Source organism: Quercus lobata, chromosome 6, assembly GCF_001633185.2.
Source record: "Quercus lobata isolate SW786 chromosome 6, ValleyOak3.0 Primary Assembly, whole genome shotgun sequence".
NCBI lineage: Eukaryota > Viridiplantae > Streptophyta > Magnoliopsida > Fagales > Fagaceae > Quercus > Quercus lobata.
This window is the reverse complement of record NC_044909.1, coordinates 6,014,826-6,039,274: the sequence shown is the minus strand read 5'-3', so window position 1 is coordinate 6,039,274 and position 24,449 is coordinate 6,014,826. Positions and strand designations below refer to the sequence as shown.

Genomic DNA, 24,449 nt, shown 5'->3' with positions numbered 1-24,449 from the left:
CAATGGGGAAGGGAGGGATGATACTAGGGGTATTTGTGATGCTGAGCAGTTTTGGGCCATTTTTTAGTATCATATTTTGCGGTGCGGTTTAGCCAAAATCATAACTGCACTGCACCTCATTTTTGTGGTCACACGTGCAGTGCAATGTATAAAATGCGATTTGAAGCTGTTATTTATTTATTTATTTTCAAATTTTGGGCTTTTCCTGCCCAGTCCAAAACAGATTTTTTTTTTTTTTTTTTTTTTTTTTTTTTTTTTCATTTTTTTGGGGCCAAGTTTTAAACTATTGAACTAATTTTTCTTTATTTTGGGTTGTCTTTCCTAATCAACACTTGCTAGGTTGGTTTGGGCCAGCCCAAAACTTTGTTTTCATGAACTATAATACATCAGGTATATAAAAAAAATTGAACTTATATCATTATCTCAGCCCATAATACACTTGCTATATAAAAATTCATCATATATCACCATACAATTCAGCATATATTACTAATATCACTATCTTAGATTCTCAGGTATGCCTCAAACATTTAAATGAAGTCAAGTAGTTTGAATAGGGTACAGTAGCAAGCAACTTAAATGTTTTAATTGTCAAAATCTAATGCTCTTCACTTTAGATCAAGAATATGAAGTAAAGAGTTTATGTGAAACACCAGGTACAAAGCAAAAAAAGAATTACCTAGACTCAAAGCAATGCTAGCCATGCCTACTAATTTCAAGTTTCAATTATTAAAACCATAAAGTAAACAAGTCTAAAGCAAAGCATGAAATGAATTGAAAATCCAAAACAAGTATTAATTGTAAACCCAACAAGAAATTGTTTAAATTGTGGCGGCAAGGTCTGAACGAGCAGCCCTGAGAGTTGAGACGCTAAGACAGAGAGTGAGAGAGTGATACACTTTTTTTATTTTTTATTTTTATTTTTTCATTTTTTAGAAGTTGATACAGTGCTTTAGACGGCTAGCAGCTATGGTATTAACCTATTAATAATGTGCATTTGATATTATAATACTTTAATACCTTTATTAAACTTTCTTTTTTGAAAACTAGGTTATTAAACTATTAATAATTTATTTAATATTTAAAAAATAATTATATTAATGTATAAAGAGGGTGTGGTGTATTGTGTTTGTGCGGTTTTCTTATTATAAAACTGCAAACTGTGCTGCACTATGCAGTGCAGTGCAGTTAGGGATGGAGCTATCATTGGATTGGGGGGCAATGCCCCTCCCCCCCCCCCCCCCCCCCCAATTTTTTTTAAAAATATTATTATATATGTGTATTAATTTTAGCAATTTTGTTCTATAAAATTACTTTTTGTTTCCCTAAAACAATATCATTGATTCTTTTAAGTGTAATGTTATACTCACAAATATTTTTACAAACTATTTTGGTGAACACTCACATCATTTTTTTACTTACCAGTAGTAGTAGCACTTATCATATCAGTAATTTATAAAAAAAAGCTTGTAACTTTAGCATTTTCCTCATTTTAGTGGCCGTAAAAAAAATTATAGATCTAAAATCTAAAACAAAATATACAAGCCAAAAAAAAAAAAAAAAGCTCAACAACAAAAATTACCAATAGTAAAACTAAAACAAATTAAGCCTAATTAACCAATTTTATCTAAAATAAACAACTCTTCCCTTTGAAAAATTCTAAACAAAAATAATTTTGTTCTTACCCAAAAAAAAAAACCTCAACAAGTAAGTCGTATCAAAGTTAGAGGTTTAAATCGCCTCACACAGTCAATGGTAAAGTTGCCCTCCTAAATCAAAGTTTTGGTTCCGTCTTTAGATTACGGTTATGCCATTTTATTGGTGATTTTTGTGATTTGTGCGGTTTGATGAACACCCCTAGATAATACCATAAGAGTGGAAGCTTTGTCATCCTCAAACTCGATAATGGTTACGCAGGAATGATAACAATGACATATCAAAACAAACAAACAGATAAAATAAGTTTCTTTTTCTTCTTTCTTTTGGTCAGCTTGGGGGTAAGAGAAAACCAGCCAAGCAGGACACAGATACAAGCAGCCAAGGGTAAATAATAGAACAAAACTACATGGCAGCTCTCCCTACTATAAGCTCCATAGACATACATATAGCATCAAAGACATCAACAATTAATTAACCACCAAGAACAGAGAAGGGAATTCTCCATTAATTAGCTAGATAAAGCACAATTTTGGATGGAGTTTTATACTTTTGATCTTGCTACTACTCTGCGTCTGACATTAAACATTATGCAATTCAAGATCCCCATTTATAACTCCACTTTCCAATTGTGTATTCTTTCATATCTGATAATAAAAATAAGATGCTTCCCAAGCCAGCACACACAATATCTTCTTCAACCCAAAAACAAATTGAGCAGTTAAAAAATTTTTAAATATCAATCATCAAATATGTGTCTGCTTTCTTTGTGTACTTCGCTAGATGAAAGGTGTGTAAAAAAGATGTAAATTTGAATAATGGATCATCTTCATCTTCTCAAAAAAAGAAAAAAAAGAAAAGAAAAAAAAGAAAGAGACAATAATTAATTTGCTACAGTTGAGTCAATTTCATTTATAAACTTGACCACACAACGTTATATCCTATATTGTCTTCAATGAAGGTAAGATTGGATTATATGGTCTTTAATAAAGGTAAGATTATATATATATATATATATAATATAAATTGATGTCATCTGGAAAGATTCAGCATTGTGTTGTTATTGATGTTAATGGGTTTTCAGTGTTTCACATTATGTTATTTTGGTTATTGAAGTCCTATCAATTATGTTCAACTACAATTATATATGTAAAAAACTCATTGTGAAGTAATATTCTTTTATAGTGGAGAGAGACGAATATTAGGACGTTTGAAGGTATTGAACATCCGACACATGTAATAAAGCGGTTTTTGAGAAGTTTGTATGGTTGGATGTCTGGTCTAGGCAATGTCCTTTCCATGTCTTTTTTCAGAATTTATAGATATTTTAAATTTTATACTGTAATTCTTTAGGAGTAGCTTGATACACTTCTGGCGTATTTGAGTTTTTATCCTGTATTAACAAGGATATCTTTACTTGTAAAAAAAAAAAAAAAAAAAAAGTTTGTCCCCTAGTTTAATGTTGTAGTCTTACTTGCAGATTGTGCTAATTTTGCGTCGTAGCTATGTCTCTGTTGAAGTGTTATGTACTTACCAGCCATTGCAGTAAACTTGCCATTCAGTGCTGTGTTATTAGTGGAATTGATAGGATAATGTTGCGTGTGACTGATAGTTCTGTTTTGAGCAGCTATGATAGCAAGGAAATTGCTTTGAATTGTGGAAATATGTTGAGGGACTGCGTCAAATTTCCGTACTTGCAAAGTAAGACATTCAACCTCTTCTTCCTTGTTTTCTTCGTCTTTGTATTTTCCTTTTTCCCTAACTGTTGTGCCCTTAATGATCCTGCTAAGATGGTTCAAATTTGTGAATGTGCTCCATATTTATTTATTCATTAGCAATGATTGTACAGGATTGTACAAAAAGAATTTATTTAATTGAATTATAGAAAGAATTAAATTGTGTGATTGTGTGTTCAGCATATTTGCGATGCCTCTAGTTCATGAAAACTTCCAATTGTGATCATATCATCATCACTATCGCCACCATCACTTTTTATGATCTATTTTGATTATGGTCTTTGGAGGCTTTTGAGACGTATATATTGAGAATTTTTTGTTAGGTAGGTTTAAGAAGAATGAGGCTCAATCACCAGTTATTGTGACTGATCTCTGATTCCTTATGATTGTTTGAATTTTGAACTTTGTGCGTAAGTGATGATGAGTTCTACTATCTCCACATATGATTTATGAGCTGTGCATCATTGTTTGGATAGACAAAATTCTACTCACATATGATTTGTGCATGTGGAATAGTGGAATATATTGATGCATGGATTGATACCATGTGTTTTTATGTTACCCATCGCAGTATATTTACAATATTGCTTAGGTTCAAAGCATGAGGCTTATGTTGTATTCATGTGTAACTCATCATTTTTCGCCCCTTTTTTAAGCATTCCCTTCTTGTAGAGCCTCAAGCTTACTTTCAACTGGTTGTGTGTATAAGCTTTCATAGACAAATATTAATTTTTCCACCTTTTGAAGGTGGCTTATTTATATTAAACAAATAAAATAAACATGGATCCTGGGGCTACATAAAAACTAATTGGACCAGCAAACAAATATTTGGTAGTCCGATCACTGACTTTTGTATTCAATGGTACCGGTACCTTTCTCTATTTTGAGGAGGATGTCTGGTGTTCAACCTGTTATTTCTGAGACTTAAAAGGTTCAAGGTGCTTCTATTGTGTTGTGGAAGAAAGAAAAAGGAATTTGATTGTTTTTACATGGAGTTTGATGATGGAAGTAGCATTGCTTCAGAAATTTAGGATTTATCACTCATGTTAAAATCCTTGTTATACAGTTGTTAAACATTAGAAATTCTAAGCTGATTGTAATGCTTTGGTGTTGCTAAAAGTAAAAGTAGATCTTGTGGTATTTGCTATGGCATGCACTCTTACTTTGTGGCAAGCGTCATTTTTTCACATGTTTTAAATTTTTTAGTGATTTTTTGGAGTCTGCGAGCTTTGAGTTGTTCTTTAAATTTGTGGAGTTGCCTACTTTTGATGTTGCTTCAGATGCGTTTTCTACCTTTAAGGTCAGATCTATGAGTTTCTTTAATATTTTGTGTTTATCTGTAGATCTGAGCAAGGGAACCGGCCCAACAAACCCGACCGACCTGACCCGACAGGTTTTGGCGGGTCTGAAAATATTCGGTTTGGGTTTCGGGCCTAAATCTCGGATTATTTTCGGGTTCGGGTCGGTATCGGGTCCTATAAATGTACTACTTCAACCCAAATTTTTTTTTTTTTGGAAAAAAACCCTACCATTTGTTGTTCTCTCTTCAGCTGAGTCACGGAGGAGTGAGTACCCGTCAGAATCGTCATGGGTTGAGGACCAGGAGAGTTCCGAAGGGAAAGGGAATGTCGTGGCTCTGGTCGCCGTCGCCGAGGAAGAGGAAGCTCTGATCGGCGCGCTGGATTTTCAGGCCGTCGAAGCAGGCCAAGGAAGTATCGGCTCGGAGATTACCGTCGCATTTCCAGATCTTTATGTGTCAGAGGGAGCGATTTTGCTGATGAAGGGAATAACGGAGCTCTCAAAGTGGAAAGAGATCTCCATGTAGAAATCGTGCATACGGCGAAGCACGGAATGGAATTGGAGTTTTGGGGTTTACTTGGGCTGAAGGAAGAAAATTTTACTTGTGGGTTTGGAATGAAATTGGAGTTTGTTTGTGTGAAAAGAGAGGAATTGAGTGTTTGTTTGAGTTGTGGGTTTATTTGATTTTATTGGAGTTTGTTTGAGTTTGTTTTGGGGTTTATTTGAGCTGAAGGAAGAAAATTTTATTTGAGTTTTGATGATGCCGAAAATATCACCAATAGGTCACACAGCACTCGCGACTCAAAGTGAACCTGCACAACAAAATAACAAAAGACCTTAGAGAGCACCGGTGTGGTGCCAGCCAAATACCCTCCGAAGGTCAAGTTAGAATTATTCTCACAACTCTAGAGTGCTAGAGAGGGTAAATTATGCGTACCTTCTTTTGCGAGGGTATTGAGGATTTTATAGTAGTAGATGATCAACTATTCCTCCTTGGTCTGGAAGTCTTTTCCTTATAGAACTCTACTTGAATATTTCCGAGCATGGTGAGCAAGGTTTTTCCCTTTTAGAGGAGATCTACTTTCAGTGTGCGTATCTTCTAGAATCCCCCTTGTGCTAGGATTCCCATATTGGGATTCTAGGGCGTTTTAGGCAATGAGCGATAGAGACCTTAGATCAAGGGCCCTTACTGTATCCTTCAGCGATGGGCTTTCAATGAGCGTTGGATCACCTCTATATCGGCCCAACAATTCCAATCCGTCAAGCCTATTACCACAGGCCCGTCAAGCTTATATTTTATCCTCTTCAGTTGCCCCCTTCACCCCAAGGGTCCGTCAGTTTAGAACAAAGGAACCATGGGATGACGACCCTAAGGTAAGGGCGTGACGGATAATTTTTTATGACGGAATGAGACCAATGAGACTCAAAGCAGAGGTTTTAAGGTTACAGTTATAACGAGTTGACGGATTCATGCAAGTTAAGATGACGGTGCAAGTGAGGAAACCGTTGACCATGCCAACTACTGACAGGCTGTAAGAAAGTCATTAATGATGATGACACGCGTCGTAATTTGATTGGGTTTTATCTCGGATCGAAGCGTCGCTTCGGCTTCCGTGCATCTTCCTTATAAATAAGGGAGTCTTCCTTCTCATTTCTCCACTTTCAGCAAAATTCACCTGTCAGAGCTCACCCGTCACACCTGTCAGAACTTCATTCGTCATACTTTGTCAGAGGCTGAACCGTCTAATTGCTTCGATCGTTAGCGCTGTACTTCCTCTTTTCACTCACAAAATTGGTAAGTGTTCTTCTTTCCAAGACCAATTTTGTTTTAATTTACCTTACTATCCACACCCGTTATGAATATATAGACCCGTTAGAGTCTTAGGTTTTTGTCGTTTCGTGTAGGAAATGTCTAGTGCGTCCAGTAATCAGTCGGTTGTTCGTGACGGGTTGGATTACGAGGAAGTATATCCGTCCGGTCACAAAGAACAAGAGAGTCCAGGTGATGATAGGAGTCCGTCTTCCTCCTCCTCGTCCTCAACATATGAGGATACGGAGGTGGTTGAATAAGAAGAGGGCTTTGATGACGGTGAGGAATAGATTGTTAGATCCGTCATCGGTGCTGATGGGCTCAGGGAGTTCGTCATGCTACCAGAGTGGATGATGAATTACTTCACGTTTGTTATCAAAGAAAAGCACTTCAAAACATTTAGGGATAACTATAAAATTCAAGACAATATTTCCATCCGTCTACCCCATAAATCAGAGAGATGCTATTATGAAGGGGTAGAGGGTGTCGGGGTATATGAGCAAATGTTGAAGGCCGGACTCAGGTTCCCATTGAGTTTGCTTCACCGTGAGCTCCTCCGATATTTAGGACTATATGTGAACTAGATTTCCCCTAATGCCTGGAGGGTCTTCATAGCAATGGAGATTCTGTATGAGGCAATGTCCGATGGCGCCAAGAGGCTAACGGTTAGGGAGTTCCTTCATTACTACCGTTCGGACGAAATTGATAGGTCTAGGGGAATATATAGTTTCGTCCCCAGGAGTCCGCTATTGAAGGTCATCTATGACATGCCGGACTCAAATAGGGATTGGAAGAGTCGTTACTTCTTTCTAGAGGGTGACGATTGGATGTGTCGTCCAGGGGACATGGATTGCATGCCCGTTGACACCACTTGGGGCATATTACAGCCGTCTAGTATGGACCGTCTAAAAAATTTTAATTCTATTTCATTATGTTTTAAAACAATTTAACTGTCCTTCCTCCTTTGCAGTTAGACGACGCCCCCAAGTGGACATTAAGGAGTTCGCCTTCCTTGAAAAAATTTTCTCAAAGACCCAGCCGGAGGAAAGGACTTAGGCGAAGTTGGTGTCACTTAAGACCATCCATTGGTATTGTGACGGACCAGAACCAACACCAGCTGCTGTCAAGTACGAGGAACAGATTAGAAGGCGTAAGTCCGGCATCCTATTCTTGATAAGTTACGTATTTTATTTGGTAACTAATATTCCCATCCATTTTTCAGAAATGGACAACGCCAAGAGGAGAGCTTTGATCAGATCTAAAGCCGTAAAGAAGACCAGCGATGTTGCTCCCCCTGTGATGGGCCTAAGCAATCCATCCGTCAAGAGGAAAACGCAGCCCAAAGGGGACCGTCAGGCCAAGAAGGCCAAAGTGTCCTTGGAACCCGTTGTGGGACTTATGGCGGAGCCTTCGAAGACGGCCATTCCAATCAAACACGGGGTCGGCAAGGGCCTCATGAAGGGGCCGTCGAAGGATCAAGAGAAGCCGCTCGTCCTTCTTCGGGAGGATTCTAAGCATGCCTTAGAACAGATTTCCTCAATTATGTCGGCGGAGGACTATGAAGACCTAGGCAACCATTCGACGGAGGCCATGGGTGAGACGGGCCTTTTTGCTATTACACAGGTAAGACAGCCCGTCTACTTTACCAATGCTAATTACTTTTCTTTTTTGTCCACACTTCACTTCATAACTACCATTATTATTATTTTTTAGGCAATGGTCATGGTGAAGGGGCTGATGGGACGGTGCCTCAGCCATGAGACGGCCCTGGATCATGTACGGGTGAAAGTGGAGCAGACGGAGGACGAGCTTAAACAGTTGCGAAATTGGAAACCCAAGATGGAGAGAAAGCTTGAACTTTCAGAGAAGGCAAGGAAAAATCTTGAACAGGTGACGGAAGAGGCAAAGAAGACTCTTGAGAGCAAGGACAAGGAGATAGAAGACCTGAAAAATGAAGTCCGTCAGGCTAAGGACGTCGCGGTTCGTGAGTACCGAGACTCCGACGCCCTGATTTCTAAACTAGGTGACTCCTTCCTTCAAGGTTTCGAGGATGCCATCCGTCATGTCAAGCAAGCTTATCCGGACTTGGACGTTTCAAAGTTCAAGGTCGAAGACCCAGCTCAGACATCTGTCGTGCCTGCTGCTTCAGAGAATACAGACGACCTCTTTGCTGATGACGATGCCCTTGGTGATAGGGAGTCAGCACCAGCAAAAGTTGCACAAGTTCAGCTTGATACAGAAACGGTCCCTCAGTCCGTCGTTAATGAGGACCAAGTTTAGTAGCTAGATTTCCCCTTTTTTTATTTTTTTATTTTATTTTTTTATATGTACTTGGAGAACAATTTTCATCCGTTGCTGATGATATGTAAACATTACCTTTTAAGGGCTTATTTTTTTGTCGAATGCATCCGTTCACTCCGTTTTATATGCTGAATGTTTTAATTTTTTGAACTTTTTAATTTTGCACTTGAATTTTGTTATCGTGGGACCTACTTACACCCGTCCACTTATTTGTTACCATTGGGTCCGGCATGTATGGGGATGGTTTCTGTCAGAAGAATTCACTTTTGGGAGACCCGTCCACCTTGTGAGATGGTTTCAAGTCCGTCCATTTTGGCCATGAAATTTCCATCCTCTTTGGACAATCCGTCCACCTTTGGGACAATTTTTGTATCCGTCCAAGTTGAACTTTAAATTTTCATCCTCCTGGGATGACCCGTCCACCTTGTGGACTGGTTTTGTGTCCGTCCATGTTGGACTTCAAATTTTCATCCTCTTGGGATGATCTGTCCACTTTGTGGACATGTTTTGTATCCGTCCATGTTGGACTTTAAATTTTCATCCTCTTGGGATGATCCGTCCACCTTGTGGACTTGTTTTTTCTACGTCCATTTTGGACTTTAAGTCGTTATCCTCTTAGGATGATCCGTCCACTTTGTGGACGTGTTTTGTATCCGTCCACGTTGGACTTTAAATTTTCATCCTCTTAGGATGATCCGTCCATTTTGTGGACATGTTTTGTATCCGTCCACGTTGGACTTTAAGTTTTCATCCTCTTGGGGTGATCCATCCACTTTGTGGACTTATTTTGTATCCGTCCATTTTGGACTTAAATTTTCATCCTCTTGGGATGATCCGTCCACTTTGTGGATGCTAATAATAATAAAAGAAAATCCATGTAGAAAATCAAAATTGTATCTGATTATTCTTCTTAAAAGAAAATGCGTAAGGAAAAGTACTTGCCCCCTTGGGCTTAAGAAGGCACAAAAAAAATTGTAACAAAAATAGTTGAAGAAAAACTAATAATTAAAAAGCTTAAATAAACTGGTCAACTGGGGGATCGTTGCTGTTCGCCGTGTTACTACTACTGGTAGTACTTTCTCAAGTGCTCGGCATTCCATGGATGTGGCAGCTTCTTTCCGTCTATCGTCTCCTGGTGGTAGGTGCCTTTCCTTTGCCATGACGTAACTCGGTAAGGTCCTTCCCAATTGGGGCCAAGCTTTCCTTGTGTAGGGTCTCTAGTGGCACCCATGACCTTCCTGAGTACGAGGTCTCCTACTTGGAAGTCTCTGTGTCGGACCCGAGAGTTGTAGTGTCTGGCCATGTGATCCTGGTATCTGGCGAGCCTTTGTTCCGCCGCCGACCTAATCTCGTCTCTCAGGTCCAGCTGTAGCCGCATTGCTTCGTCATTCCTGCTCTATTCATGGTTGTGAATCCTATAACTTGTGAGCCCAACTTCGGCCGAGATGACCGCCTCGCTCCCGTACGTAAGTCGGAATGGTGTCTCTCCTGTTGGGGTCCTTGCCGTCATCCTGTATGCCCACAGTATGCTCGGCAATTCTTTAGGCCATATGCCCTTTGCCCCCTCGAGCCGAGTTTTGATAATTTTAAGCAAGGATCGGTTCGTGACTTCAACCTGGCCATTAGCCTGAGGATGGGCGGGGGATGAGTAGTGGTTCTTTATCCCCAGTTGTGAGCAAAAATCCCGGAAGTAGTCGTTGTCGAACTGCCTCCCGTTATCCGAGACAAGGACTCTAGGCATACCAAACCTGCATATGATGCACCTCCAGACAAAACTTCTTATGTTCTTCTCCATAATGGTGGCCAAAGCTTCCGCTTCTACCCATTTTGTAAAGTAGTCAATACCCACTACCAGGAACTTTAGCTGTCGTACCGCTGTTGGAAAAGGTCCCATAATGTCTAGTCCCCACTGAGCGAACGGCCATAGAGCCGTCATCGGGGTTAGTTCTTCGGTTGGTTGCCTGATAATATTGCTGAATCTTTGGCATTTGTCACAACTTTTAACATAAGCCTCGGCATCCTTTTGCATAGTCGACCAGTAATACCCAGCTCACACCAACTTGTGCACCAACGACCTTGACCCAGAATGGTTCCTGCAGATTCCTTCGTGTACCTCCCTCATCACGTAGTCTGCCTCTTCGTCACCCAGGCATCTTAGGTATGGATGGGAGAAACCTCTTTTGTACAGGATGTCTTTTATCAAGACGAACCTTGCTGCCTAGACCTTCAGTTTTCTTGCTGCCTCCTTTCCGTCTGGCAACACTCCGTTCTTTAAGTATGAAACTATCGATGTGGTCCAGGTGTTTTCGGAGCATATCTCCTGCATGTTGCTGAGATCTATTAGTGGAGAGAGTTGAACAAAAGAGAGTACATTACCCGGGGTTACCATATGCTCTGCTGAAGCGGTTTCGGCTAAGCGGTCGGCGAGCTCATTTTCTCCCTTGGGGATTTGGATGATCTTGGCTTCTAGGTCGTCGATTCTTACCCTTACTTGATCAAGGTATCTCTTCACCCTTTCACCCTTGCATTCATAATCTCCGTTCACTTGATTGGTCACGACCTGAGAGTCGCAGTAAACGACTACGCTTGCGGCTCCTACGGCTTTGGCGAGGTCGAGGCCTGCTACTACTGCTTCGTATTCCGCTTCATTGTTGGTGGTGGGGAAGTCAAGATGGACCATACATTCAATCCTGTCTCCTTCAAGTGACAGCAGTACGATGCCGGCTCCTCCGGCTCGTCTATTGGGTGATCCGTCAGTATATATGCTCCATTGAGGGAACTCTTCTGCCCCCTTGTCTTCGTCATGAGTAAACTCTGCTATGAAGTCGGCTATGATCTGTCCTTTGATGGTTGTCCGTGGGCGGTACTTGATATCAAATTTGCTCAACTCTATAGCCCACAATGTCAGTCGACCTGCAGCTTCAAGATTGCTCATCGCCCTTCGCAAGGGCTTGTCGGTCATTACGTTCACCGTATGGGCTTGAAAGTATGGCTTGAGCTTGCGAGCCGCCGTGACTAATGCAAAGGCAAGTTTCTCCATAAGTGGGTATCTTTCTTCGGCACCGCGGAGCGCCCGGCTAGCGTAATATACGGGCTTCTATACCCTGTCCTCCTCTCTGATTAAGGCCGCGCTGACTGTGACAAGGGAGACAGCCAGGTAGAGGAAGAGTTCTTTAACGTGCGAAAGAAGGGCAGGCACTTGTCTATGGCTCTCGACACGAATCTATTTAATGCCGCTATCTTGCCGTTGAGGCTTTGTACTTCCTTCACATTTGTCGGGGGAGCCATCTCTATTATGGCTCAAATCTTGTCCGGGTTGGCCTCAATCCCCCTTTGAGATACCATGAATCCTAGGAATTTTCCCGCCGTCACACCGAAGGCGCACTTTCCCGGATTGAGTTTCATGTTATAGGATCGAAGCGTGCCGAATGTTTCTCTTAGGTCTTCCAGGTGATCTTCCTCTTTTCGGCTTTTTACTAGTATGTCATCGACATAGACTTGGACATTTCTCTCGATTTGCTGTGCGAACATCTTGTTTATCAGCCTTTGGTACGTTGCGCCCGCATTTTTTAGGCTGAATGGCATTACTTTGTAGCAGAAGAGGCCTTGACTGGTTACGAACGAAGTCTTCTCTTGATCAGCTTCGTGCATGCGGATCTGGTTATAACCTGAGAAAGCGTCCATGAAGCTTAGTAACTGGTGTTGAGCCGTCGAGTCTACTAGGACGTCGACCCTTGGAATAGGATAGCTATCTTTGGGACACGCTTTGTTAAGATCAGTGAAGTCCACGCACATCCGCCACTTGCCATTCACTTTTCTAACCATTACTACGTTCGCCAGCCAATTGGGATAGTAGACTTCCCTAATGAAGCTTGCCTCTTGTAGTTTGCGGACCTCTTCCGTTATTGCCTGGTCTTGTTCCGAGGCGAACACTCTCTTCTTCTGTTGGACGGGTGAAAAGAAGGGCAACACATTCAATTTGTGTACCATGACCGAGGGATCTATTCCTGGCATGTCGTCATGACTCCAGGCGAACACGTCTTGATTGCTCCTCAAGAAAGTTATGAGCTCTTGACAGATTGCAGGGTTAGCGAGTGTTCCGATCTTGGTTGTTCGATCCGGATAGGAGTTGTCAAGAGTTATCTCCTCTAGTTTCTCTGTTGGTTCCGTCACTGTTCGGTGCTCTTCTATGTTCAAGACTTGGTCTTCCATCTCCATCATGGCCACATAGCATTCCCGTGCGGCCATTTGACTTCCGCGCAGCTCTCCTACTCCATAATCTGTAGGGAATTTGATCATCAGGTGGTAAGTTGAGGTTACCGCCTTCTATGAGTTGAGCGTGGGTCGTCCGAGGATAGCGTTGTAGGCAGACGAGCAATCGACCACCAGGAATGTTACATCCTTGGTGATTTGCTGGGGGTAATCGCCTACCGTCACGGATAACGTGACCGCGCCCAAAGGGAATACCCGGCTTCCTCCGAAACCAACGAGTAGGGCGTTTGTCGGCATTAATCGCTCCTTGTCAATCCTCATTTGCTGGAACGCCGGATAATACAAGATATCGGCTGAGCTGCCGTTGTCGACCAACACCCGATGCATGTTGTAATCTCCTACCCGCATGCTGACGACAAGAGCATCATCATGTGGATGGTGTAGGCGTCGTGCATCTTCTTCTGAGAACCCAATAATGGGGGCTTTTCTTTTTGCTATCTTTGGCACGGTGCCCGTCAGCTGAACGCTCTGTACCATCCGAAAGTACGTTTTGCGAGCCTTTTTTGAAGACCCGGCTGCAGCTGTTCCTCCGACTATCATACTTATGTCCCCTATGGGGGGTCTTGGTCGCTCGTTCTCTCGCTAGGGGTGCTGTTCTTATGGGGGTGGATCTGTTTTCTCCTTACTGACGAACTTTTGCAGCTTTCCTTGTCGGATAAGGGCTTTAATCTGCTGCTTCAAGTCGTAGCAGTCGGCCGTGTCGTGACCATGGTTATGGTGGAAGTGGCAATATTTGTCTCTAGATCATTTGTTGGGATCACTCTTCAGCTTTCCAAGGAACGTCAGGGCCCATTCGTCCTTAATTTGCATTAGGACTTGGTCTATCGGGGCGGTTAATGGGGTGAAACTTGTGAATCTCCCCCCCATGGGTTTAGGGCGTCTCTCCTCCCTTCGGTCTCCTACCCTTCCTTTCTTCCACCCCTGGTCCTGTCGGGTGTCTTCTTACCTCTCTCTTTTCTTGGGCCTCTCTCCTCGGGCCAACAGCGCGTCTTCAGCGTTCATATATTTGGTGGCCCTGTAAAACACCTTTGACATGGTCTTTGGGTTGTTTTTGTATAGGGAGAACAAAAACTTACCCCCCTTCAGTCTATTCGTGAATGTCGCTACAAGTATCTTGTCGTCGGTTTCGTCGATCGAGAGTGCCTCTTTATTAAAGCGGGATATGTAGGCCCTTAACGTTTCCTCCTCTCGTTGCTTGATATTCATTAAGCAAGCTGTGGACTTCTTATACCGATGTCCTCCGATGAAGTGCGTAGTAAATTGAGCGCTTAGCACCTTGAAGGTGCTGATGGAGTTGGGTGCTAGCCGACTGAACCAAATCCTTGCCGCGCCCTTTAGGGTTGTAGGAAAGGCCCTGCACATAATTGCGTCTGCCACTCCCTGAAGGTGCATCAGGGTCTTGAAGGTCTCTAGGTGATCTAGAGGGTCCTCGACCCCGTCATAACTATCCATATGTGGCATGCAGAACTTACTTGGCAGGGGGAAAGAGTTGACGGAGGTGGTAAATGGCGAGTCAGTCCGGTTGACAAGGTCGTCAAGGTCACTAGACACTCGTCCCTTGAGAGCGTTCATCATCACTTCCATCTGTTCCTTTATCGCCTGCATCTCCGCGATGATGAGTGGCGGAGCCGTATTTGCAAGAGAGGGAAGGCTCGTGTCCCGTCGCTCTGGTCTACTTGGGGCGTTGCTAGCCTGCGGTCCCTCTTGATTCCTCCTTTTAGCGTTGGTTCCTTCTTGATCTGCTCCTTGGTTATTGGGTGCCGCATTTTTCTGGTTCAGCTGCTCTTCCAGGTTGTGGTTTTGTTTGGTGAGGCGCTCCACGGCTGTGGCAAGCGTCTTGACATGTCTCTCAAGAGCAGTCGTGGGGGCTTCTTCTTCTTGAACGTCGTTAGTGGTCGCCATTAAGAGAGTGAGTACCATGTAACTCTTTTGTCCGGGAAGCGATAATGTGCTACGTATTCCCATAGATGGCGCCAACTGATGATGCCGAAAATTATCACCAATAGGTCACACAGCACTCGCGACTCAAGGTGAACCTGCACAACAAAATAACAAAAGATCTTAGAGAGCACCGGTGTGGTGCCGGCCAAATACCCTCCGAAGATCAAGTTAGAATTATTCTCACAACTCTAGAGTGCTAGAGAGGGTAAATTATGCGTACTTTCTTTTGCGAGGGTATTGGGGATTTTATAGTAGTAGATGATCGACTATTCCTCCTTGGTCTGGAAGTCTTTTCCTTATAGAACTCTACTTGAATATTTCCGAGCGTGTTGAGCAAGGTTTTTCCCTTGTAGAGGAGATCTACTTTCAGTGTGCGTATCTTCTAGAATCCCCCTTGTGCTAGGATTCCCATATTGGGATTCTAGGGTGTTTTAGGCAATGAGCGATAGAGACCTTAGATCAAGGGCTCTTACTGTATCCTTCAGCGATGGGCTTTCAATGAGCGTTGGATCACCTCTATATCGACCCAACAATTCCAATCCGTCAGGCCCATTACCACAGGCCCGTCAGGCTTATATTTTATCCTCTTCAAGTTTGTTTGAGTATTTTATAGCATAGAGCTGGGACACCATCGGGTCTATGATAAATCATCATGGTTATACTGCTTGTGTTTGTGCTTGTGCACTATTGAGTTGTGAAGTGAAATGGGTGCTTTGGATGGCTTGGAAGGAAGGTATGTGGGTTTGGTTTGCTGAAGTTTTCTTTTTGTTTTGTTTATTGGGGTTCTCTCTCTTTTTTTATTTATTTTATTTGATCTGTAGAGGTTGAGACTGTATGGCTCAAATTGAGGCATACAAATATTTTGCCTCGTTGAAAAAAAAAAAAAAAATCCAACCCGAGACCCGAAAAACCGACCCGATTATAGACCTTTTCGGTTCGGGTCAGGTTTCAGATAGCCAAACCCAATTAATATCGGGTTGGGTTTAGGGTCAAAATAAATCCGACCCAACCCGACCCGAACTCACTCCTATTTATCTGTTTAATATTTAAGCCCTTTCTGTGCTATTGCATTATATGTCCCTAAAAGAAAATGTTTGGCAGGATCTGCTTACTAAACACGATACGATGGTCTCTGAATATTTGACTGCTCATTATGATGGGGTTTGTCTGCCCTTGTCTTTCTTCCTATATAATTCTGAACAAATCTAGGCAGCAACTAATGTTTCTTTAGAACCTCTGATGGATGCTTGATAAATATTTTAGGCTTAGGAAATTTTCTTGGTCACAAAGCTTTTTGAAGAATAATACCAATCATTTTAATTCATGTTGTTTTGGAAACCAGCATGTGCATGTACCCTGATATTGTACACTGCATATGCAGGCGGTGAAGATAGCTTGTTCAAAATTATTTTGGTATAATTATATCCCATGTTAACTTTCAAATTATCTGATAGGTTTTTCTTTTTGCAGTTCTTTAATTTATATGAGAATCTCTTGACTTCTGCTAATAATGTGACAAGAAGGCAATCCTTAAAGGTTAGTTCTCGTTATAATTTTCCAGTAAGTGTTCTGTTGTTTTTTTGACCCATGGGATATGCTAACAATAGAATGCTCATGAATTTTAGCTTCTCTCGGATTTTCTTTTGGAGCCTCCAAATTCCCATATAATGAAGCGCTACATTTTAGAAGTTCGGTACTTGAAAGTCATGATGACATTGCTAAAGGTATAGGATTTTTTTGGTTTTCCATTGTCATTTATGGCATGGATGCTTAAGAGTTGGCTTGCTGAGAATGGAATTTATTCTTGTGTAACTGAAGATATGTCTCTATGTTTTGAATCACTTTCTTGTTTCTTACACTCTTTTGTTCAGCTTGGCTTGTCTTGTACTTCTATTTTACTTGTGCACATTTTTTTTCTTGCTGTTAATTTGATATTCTGGTCATTGTGTAGACACACATTTTTCTGCGGTTTATGCAAGGTTTCAAGATCTGATCAAATGATCCAATGCCATCCTAGATTTGTCCTTGTGATACAAATTAAGGTCTTAACTACTTATGTGTGGAAGGGTTATTGTCTGTTGAGTGCTAGGCGGGATTTCTGTTTTATAGGAAACCAAATCTGAAATTAATCTCTTAGATGTGAACTTCAGATATATGGCATCTGCTGGACCCATCAAAGCTTTGTGGCTTTTTTTAATCAATAATTTAATTTACCTGTCTGACTAGATTGTCTTATTCTGCCTCCTAGGTTGGTTGGCTCAAACTGTGTATTGCTGATGTTAATTCTTAATTAACTAATGGGCAGCCCAAAGCTGTAATAGACTAGCTTTCGAAGCTCCTCTATCATCAAAACATTGACCGCAACATATTTGTAATTCTTCCTTCTCTGTGCAATAACTTTTTTGTTTGTTTGTTGTTTTCTGTTTGTCTGAGAAGGATTCAAGCAAAACTATCCAGATGTCTGCTTTCCACATTTTCAAGGTACTCGAATGTTGCTCTTTCTTCTCATTGTTCGTCTGTAGTTGCAAAGTTGCTTATTTTCACATTCCTTCTGGTGCATATAGAAAGTACCACATAATTATCTATTTCTTTCACAACATAATTATCATTTATTAACTTGTTAAAGCATTAGGTTTTGATGCTTTGCTTGCCATACATGTTTCTCGTTTGTTTATTTTATTTTTATTTTATTTTATAGGTTTTTGTTGCTAATCCTAACAAGGAACTGGTCATTAAGGAAATTGAAAGAGTATCTCGCTTGCCAATACTTGAAAGCTAGGTCATTTCTCCTAGTTGATTTTCATTCTGTTCTGATATGCTTTTTGAGGTTTAACACTGATTCTATGTAATGATTCTCTGCAAACACTTTTTGCCAAGACCCAAAAAAGATCATGCGCTGAGTTGTAGAATATTAATTATCAAAAGAAGAGTTGTAGAATTTCAAATCACCTAGCGTAGAAGAGTATGTATCAAGAACTGAATGCTTTTGTTATCCACAAAGCAGCAGTAGAGGATTATGTACAAAAACTGTATGTATTTGTAATCTTGTCGGTTCAAAATGTATTGCTTTTTGTTGTATAAGGCGCAAAAGAAAAACCTCCATTGTTGATTTGGAGTTATCAAGCGAACTCGAATTATATGGCTCATATGACATGTATTGCAGCTTCTCCCCATTATCTCACGGTTGTCTGAAAGCTAGCACCTGGATAAATAAACTTGCCTTTCTGTTGCAAAACATTTTTAATTTGCATACCAGTGTTGTATGTGTTTAATCCTTAATGGCTGGTTTGGAAGTTTAGAGAGGGAGGAGAGTAGAGGAGAATGGTTCCCCTCCACCTTGTTTGGATGTTTTTAAAATTAGTAAGGGATAGGAATGGCAACGGGTCGAGTTCGGGCTGGGTTTTTGCATACCCGGACCTAACCCGCGGGTCTGGACCCACGATCCAAACCCGGCCCGATTATTAATCGGGTTTTTTTCCGAGGCCTAGACCTGCTCCGCCGGGCCCCACGGGCCCTTTTAGCCCGCTGCCCAAATTGTGGCCAACCAAAATTTTTTTTTTGAATGAAGCCCAAATTCATTTTTGTCTCCCATCTCCGTTTAGGCACTGCATTTACAACAAATACAAAACACAATATACACAATTTCTTCCACAATATATTACAGTTACACCACAAAGTCTCAGAATTTCAAGTCTTTAAACTACAATAACTAGAAGTAGCACAACCCATCCGTTGAAGTCCATAGTTTAAGTAGAAAACACCAAACAAAAAAATTGAAACAAACATCTCATATTCTCAGAGACTCATATTAAAAATAAAAAAAAAAAATTTTGAAGAGAAGTAGAGAACAAATCAGCAGTGAGAGCTTGGGTCGGCGATAAGATTGAGAGTGAGTGAGAGATTGGACCAGTGGTGGTGAATGTTTGGAACGGCGGTGAGAGGCTGAGATCTTGGGCGGCACTGCTTGAAAGTGAGTGAGATTGAGAGTTAGTGAGAGTGTGAGACCGTGTGAGCTGAGATTGAAAGAAAGAGAGAAAACAACCTGACCGGAGGTGCACGTGATGGCCGGTGGTGACAGAGATCAGAGGTTGGGGAGAGCAGAGTGATGTGAGGAGAGTGAGAGGAAGTGAGAGCAGCCAAGTGGGAGAGGAGAGTGATGTGAGTGTAAGAGGGTTGGAGGCTGAGTAAAATGGGATTAGGGGAGTAGGGTTTTTTTTTTTTTTAACTTATATATATATATATATATATATAGATTGGGGTATTTTGGTATTTTATCCTTAAAAGTGTCGGGTCCGGGTCCAGGTTCGGGCCGGGTATGGATAAAACCCGGACTTGCTTCGGGGTTTTTAAAAAAAAAACCCATACCCGACCCTATAATTTATTGGGCCAGGTAAAATCTGGCCCATTAGGGTCGGGCTAGGCCGGGTATCCGCGAGTTGGATATAAATTGCCATCCCTAATAAGAGAGAAGGGAGTAATTAACCCTTTCCCTTTATTTAGATGTTTTAAAAATTAGGATGGAGAGGAGAGGAAATGATTAAAATAGACAAATTTACTCCTATTTGAAAATGGACTTGCAACATTGGTCTATTATTAATTTAGAAATGGTAAATTGGAAAATTGATCTAGTCAATAATTTATCTACTCTACTCTCCCTCCAAATCTCTCCAATTTGGGGAATTAAAAATGAGGGGTTAGAGGTAGTTGAAACCCCTCCAAACTCCTCCCCCTCTTTCCTTAAAATACTTCCAAACAAGGTAATTGAATTACTCTCCCTCCCTCTAAGAGCATCCACAGTAGATGTGGCAAAAATTATGCCATTTTATAACATCAAAGACCTACTTTATTATTTTACCACGTCATTTTACAACATCCCATTTATCAGATGTTTTATCATACAATTCTATACATTAAAATAATATTTTCTACACATTAAAATAATATTTCCTACACATTAAAATAATATCTACAACTCATCAAACACAATCAACAGCCACTGCAAACAACCAACAGCCACCACCACATCCTCCACAACCCAAAACACAATTCAAAACAAACCCACCACAGCCGTTAATCTCTGCCATTGTTGAAAAATTTTAAGGTTTTGGATGTGTTTCTTGCTCTGTTTTGGTTTGGAGGCAGAGAGAGATATTTGATTGATCAATACCCAGCCACAACCACGGCCCCATGCCGCCACTGCACCACCACGACCCAAACAATCAACGACACCAACCCATTACAAAATCACCCCAAACAACCACGGCCCCACACCAGACCCCATTACAAATCACCCCAACAATCAACGACACCAACCCAAGCACGATCGCCGCCTTGGCCCAATCGGTCCACCCGATCGTGTTGAAAGTCAAATTCGCGCCAACGACGAGCTGGTAAGCGATTTGGTTCCCGAGCCCGGTCTTGATGAACCCGCGGGCGAAGAAGAAAGCGAGTGCGATGAGCCACGGGATCGGATCTCTGAAGGCAGAGAACGCGACAGCGAATGTCAGCGTCTTGGTGAGCACGGAGGCGCCGAGGTCGAGCAGGGCGACGGCGCCGAGAGAAACAGGGAGTGGGAGACAGAGTGACAGAGTGAGGTTTGAGAGGAGTTGGTGAGCACGGAGGCGCCGAGGTCGAGCAGGCAACGACGCCAAGGGAAACAGGGTGTGGGAAATAGAGAGACAGAGTGAGGTTTGAGAGGAGAGGATTGGGGTTTGAGGGAGAAGAGAGGGAACCGGAGAGTGAGAGAGAAGAGAAAGGAAAAAATGAAGAGAGAGGAGAGAGAAAAGAGAATTTAAAACAATAAATTTTTTTACCACATTTGTCTGTACCATTGCAAATTTGCAACGGTACTGTAGCTATGTGGTATATTTTTTGAGATTTGGCACATCTCATAAAGCATCATTTTTGTGTTTGGTATGGTAAATGTGTCAAATATTTGGCATTTGGCACATTTACCACACCTGCTGTGGGTTCTCTAATCTACTTCCCCTCATTTTTTAAACTTCCAAACAGGCCATAAAAACCTTTCCAAAGGGGAAATGCATTATTACTGAAAGTTTATTTTATTTTATAAATATTTTAAAACCGTATATAAGTGGTGTTTTAACATTTTAGTGAAGAAAAATTGGGCTATGTTTCCTGAGAGTGGCCGCCTTCTCTCAGGCCCAAGTGCTATGGAGAACGTATCTGGAAATTAATACATAATTACAATTACAATATTCTCTAGAAGCTACGAACTTTCCGCGTTTCAACTTACAACCAAAAAAGACAAACTTTCCGCGTAAAATATCAACATCATGATGACCCAGCGAAGCAAACTTCTTCAGAAAGTCAATAATATAGAAGCTAACAAACTGCAAGAGGAAAGCTTCTCGTTTTTTGGACGAACTTTCCTTGTAGCTTCGTGGACTGCAGAGGAACGGGATTAAAGGTTGAGCCATACTCAAGCCAAACGGGAAGAGAGAGAAAGAGAATTTGTTAAGAATGTTAAGAAAGAAACGAGACAAAAAAAGAGACCAAGAAAGAGACACAGAAAGAGAGAGAGCGTTTTATGAAAATGGAAGCAAACTACATGAGAAGCTGATTGCCTCTTGTAATGGTAGGCCAATTCCTATCCGTAGCTACTCTTGTGAAGAACTCCAGGGGGCAACAAATAACTTTGATCGTAGCCGTATTTTTCATACAGATGGGCTATATGAATGGTATAATGGTTCCTTTGAAGGCCGAATGATTTCCATTAAGAAGCACTTACAACACCGCGGTGACGATATTTTCACTGATATAGCTGTTTCTGCAAAGATGAGCACTCACAATAATGTTCTAAAGCTCATAGGGTGCTGTCTCGAGGCTCAAATTCCCATTTCAGTGTATGAATCTGCTGCAAATGGATCACTTAGTGGTCGAGTATATGATGTTACTAGTGATCGTGATGGTGCACAACAACATCAACGTGAGCCCTTGTCATGGCAGAGCAGGCTAAAGATTGCAAGGGAAATTGCTCATGCAATTTCGTATCTCCACACTGCGTTCTCAAGACCTATTGTCCACAGGGACATAAAATCAGGAAATGTCTTCCTAGACCAAAACGATGTTGCCAAACTAACTGATTTTTCATGGTCCATATTGATCCCTGAAGGTGAAACTCACGTAGAGGATTTTGTTTGTGGAACTCACACTTTTTTATGCCCCCACTATGCGACTACAGGCTATATAACGGAGAAAGTTGACGTCTACAGCTTCGGATCGTTACTATTAGAGCTTTGAACTGGACAGAGTTTGGTTGAGCTTTTAACTGACTATTTTAATTTTGAGGATTTTGAAATTGACGCAGAAAGATTTACCATAAATGAGGTTGTGGATCCAGCAATCCTTGTAGGGGAAGAAGGATCTGTTGTGTGGCAACAATTAGAAGCTGTATTACCGCTTGCCCTCATTTGCAGAAAAAAGGATCCGGAGATCAGACCAAATATGGTTGATGTTACAAAAGAGCTCAGAAAAATTGAGAGGTTCATCCTATGATTATTAGATCTGCCACTTCTAGCTCTCTCATTGCTTTTGTATTGCGGTAGGTCCAAGTGAGGAGAAGAGAGAACTGTTAGTGTTTGTTTTGTGAAATTTTGTGTGTAATTTTTTAGAAGTTAAATGAGTTCATTTTCAGGTGAACTGTGAGAATGTTTGTTTGTTTAATTTTTTAGAAGTTAATAATTTTGTTTTTCATCAACCAATAATTTGGAGAAATTGTTATCAGAACTGGCATATTGGAAACCCAATCATGAATTGCTTTATGGTTTATGCGGTATGGTGAACACCCCTAAATGATACCATAGAAGTGGAAGCCTTGTCATCCTTAGACTCAATAATGGTTATTCATATCAAAGCAAACAAACAGATAATATAAGTTTCTTTTTCTTCTTTCTTTTGGTCAGTTTGGGAGGTAAGAGAAAACCAACCAAGCAGGACACAGATACAGGCAGCCAAGGGTACATAATAGAACAAAACTACAAGGCAGCTCTCCCTACTATAAGCTCCTTAAACATACATACAACAACAAAGACATCAACAATTAATTAACCACCAAGAACAGAGAAGGGAATTCTCCATTAATCAGCTAGATAAAGCACAAGCCACGAGAAGTAAAGGTTATTCTGGCAAAAAACCATGAGAAATTGCTGGAATTGCTTCACAATCTCTCTCCTGGAAAAGGTTGTATATTTTTGGCAGTGTATCTCCTAGCTAGCAGCACATTGGCTCTAGATTAAAATGTGATGGTTTTTAGACCCCTTAAACAATTGATTTAACTTAGGTAATTAGCCAAGTTATTACTTAGTCCAATTAAACAAGTCTAGGTTATCACAATAACAAAGATCAAATCATGCAAAGCAGCGAAAAATAAATAACATAAGATATGATCACCCAGGAAACCAAATCGGTAAAAACCTGGGGAGGATTTGACCTAGCTATCCTCAAGGTAAACTTGAATCCACTATCTTGAAAGAATCAAAATTCATACAATAAGACTTACAAGTCCCCACGCTCGACTTTTTATTGTTACCAACCAGTAGAACTTACTGACACGATCACGTGCAAGCTCCAAATCAACGGACTCCTTCTTTCTTAGATTCACCACCAAATACAAGCACACCCGCTTGTATTTTCTTTAAACTTTAATGGCAGTAACTGAATTGATCATCATGGTATAGATAAATCTTCTCCTTAAAAACCCTAAGTTTGTGTAAAGGAAAGCTCCTCTAGATCTCAAAAGAGATTTACGAAAACCGCAATATAAGCAACACTAAAACGTGGTTAGGGTTTGCCTTTTATACTTAGGATAAATGAGAAACCCTAAAAACGTTTTAAAACACTTAGGGTTGAGTTGGAAAAATCTGCAGAAAATCATTCTGCCCGAACTTCGATCGATCGAGCCTATCTTTCGATCGATCGAGCCAGGCCGAAAGGCACAATGCTTTCCTGCTTTAACTCAATTCCAACTTTACATAAATGCACAACTTTGAGCCAGATTAAAACACTTCTAAACACATTATTTTGATCATGGTTTGCCAACAATACAAATTAGAGTTCTAAATACATAAATCCTAAGTCTTTAGAACCTAACAAAATGGGCTAAAGATTGTGTTTTAAAACATTGTATATGAAACTGTTCTTTCCTTTGTAGTTATCTCTGCTAACTTATTCATCTTTGCAGGTGCTGAAGATGAGCAATTTGAGGAGGAAAAGGAACTGATCATTAAGGAAATTGAAAGAGTATCTCGCTTGCCAGTACTTGAAAGCTAGGACATTTCTCCTAGTTGTTGCTTTTCATTCTGTTCTGATATGCCAACTATGGTTATTTTGAAATAAACTAAATTATTTCTTGTGCATTGGTGCCTAGGATCAGGATCCTCTCCAATTTCTTTGAAAATGAGAGTTTCCATCTC

General features: G+C 41.0%; 1 protein-coding gene and 1 pseudogene across 2 annotated transcripts; both read left to right on the top strand.

The window, feature by feature from the left end:
- Window positions 1-3,161: 3,161 nt before the first annotated feature.
- LOC115949726 (calcium-binding protein 39-like) lies at window positions 3,162-24,306 on the top strand. Its single transcript, XM_031067015.1, has 9 exons — window positions 3,162-3,346; window positions 4,599-4,692; window positions 16,117-16,176; window positions 16,486-16,551; window positions 16,641-16,739; window positions 17,452-17,496; window positions 17,714-17,737; window positions 23,139-23,217; window positions 24,218-24,306. Exons 1-9 carry the CDS (start codon window positions 3,162-3,164, stop codon window positions 24,304-24,306), a joined length of 741 nt encoding a protein of 246 aa, XP_030922875.1.
- LOC115994265 lies at window positions 21,489-22,677 on the top strand (annotated as a pseudogene). The gene has a single exon (XR_004093164.1). The product of XR_004093164.1 is annotated as a non-functional pseudokinase ZED1-like (transcript).
- Window positions 24,307-24,449: the final 143 nt, after the last annotated feature.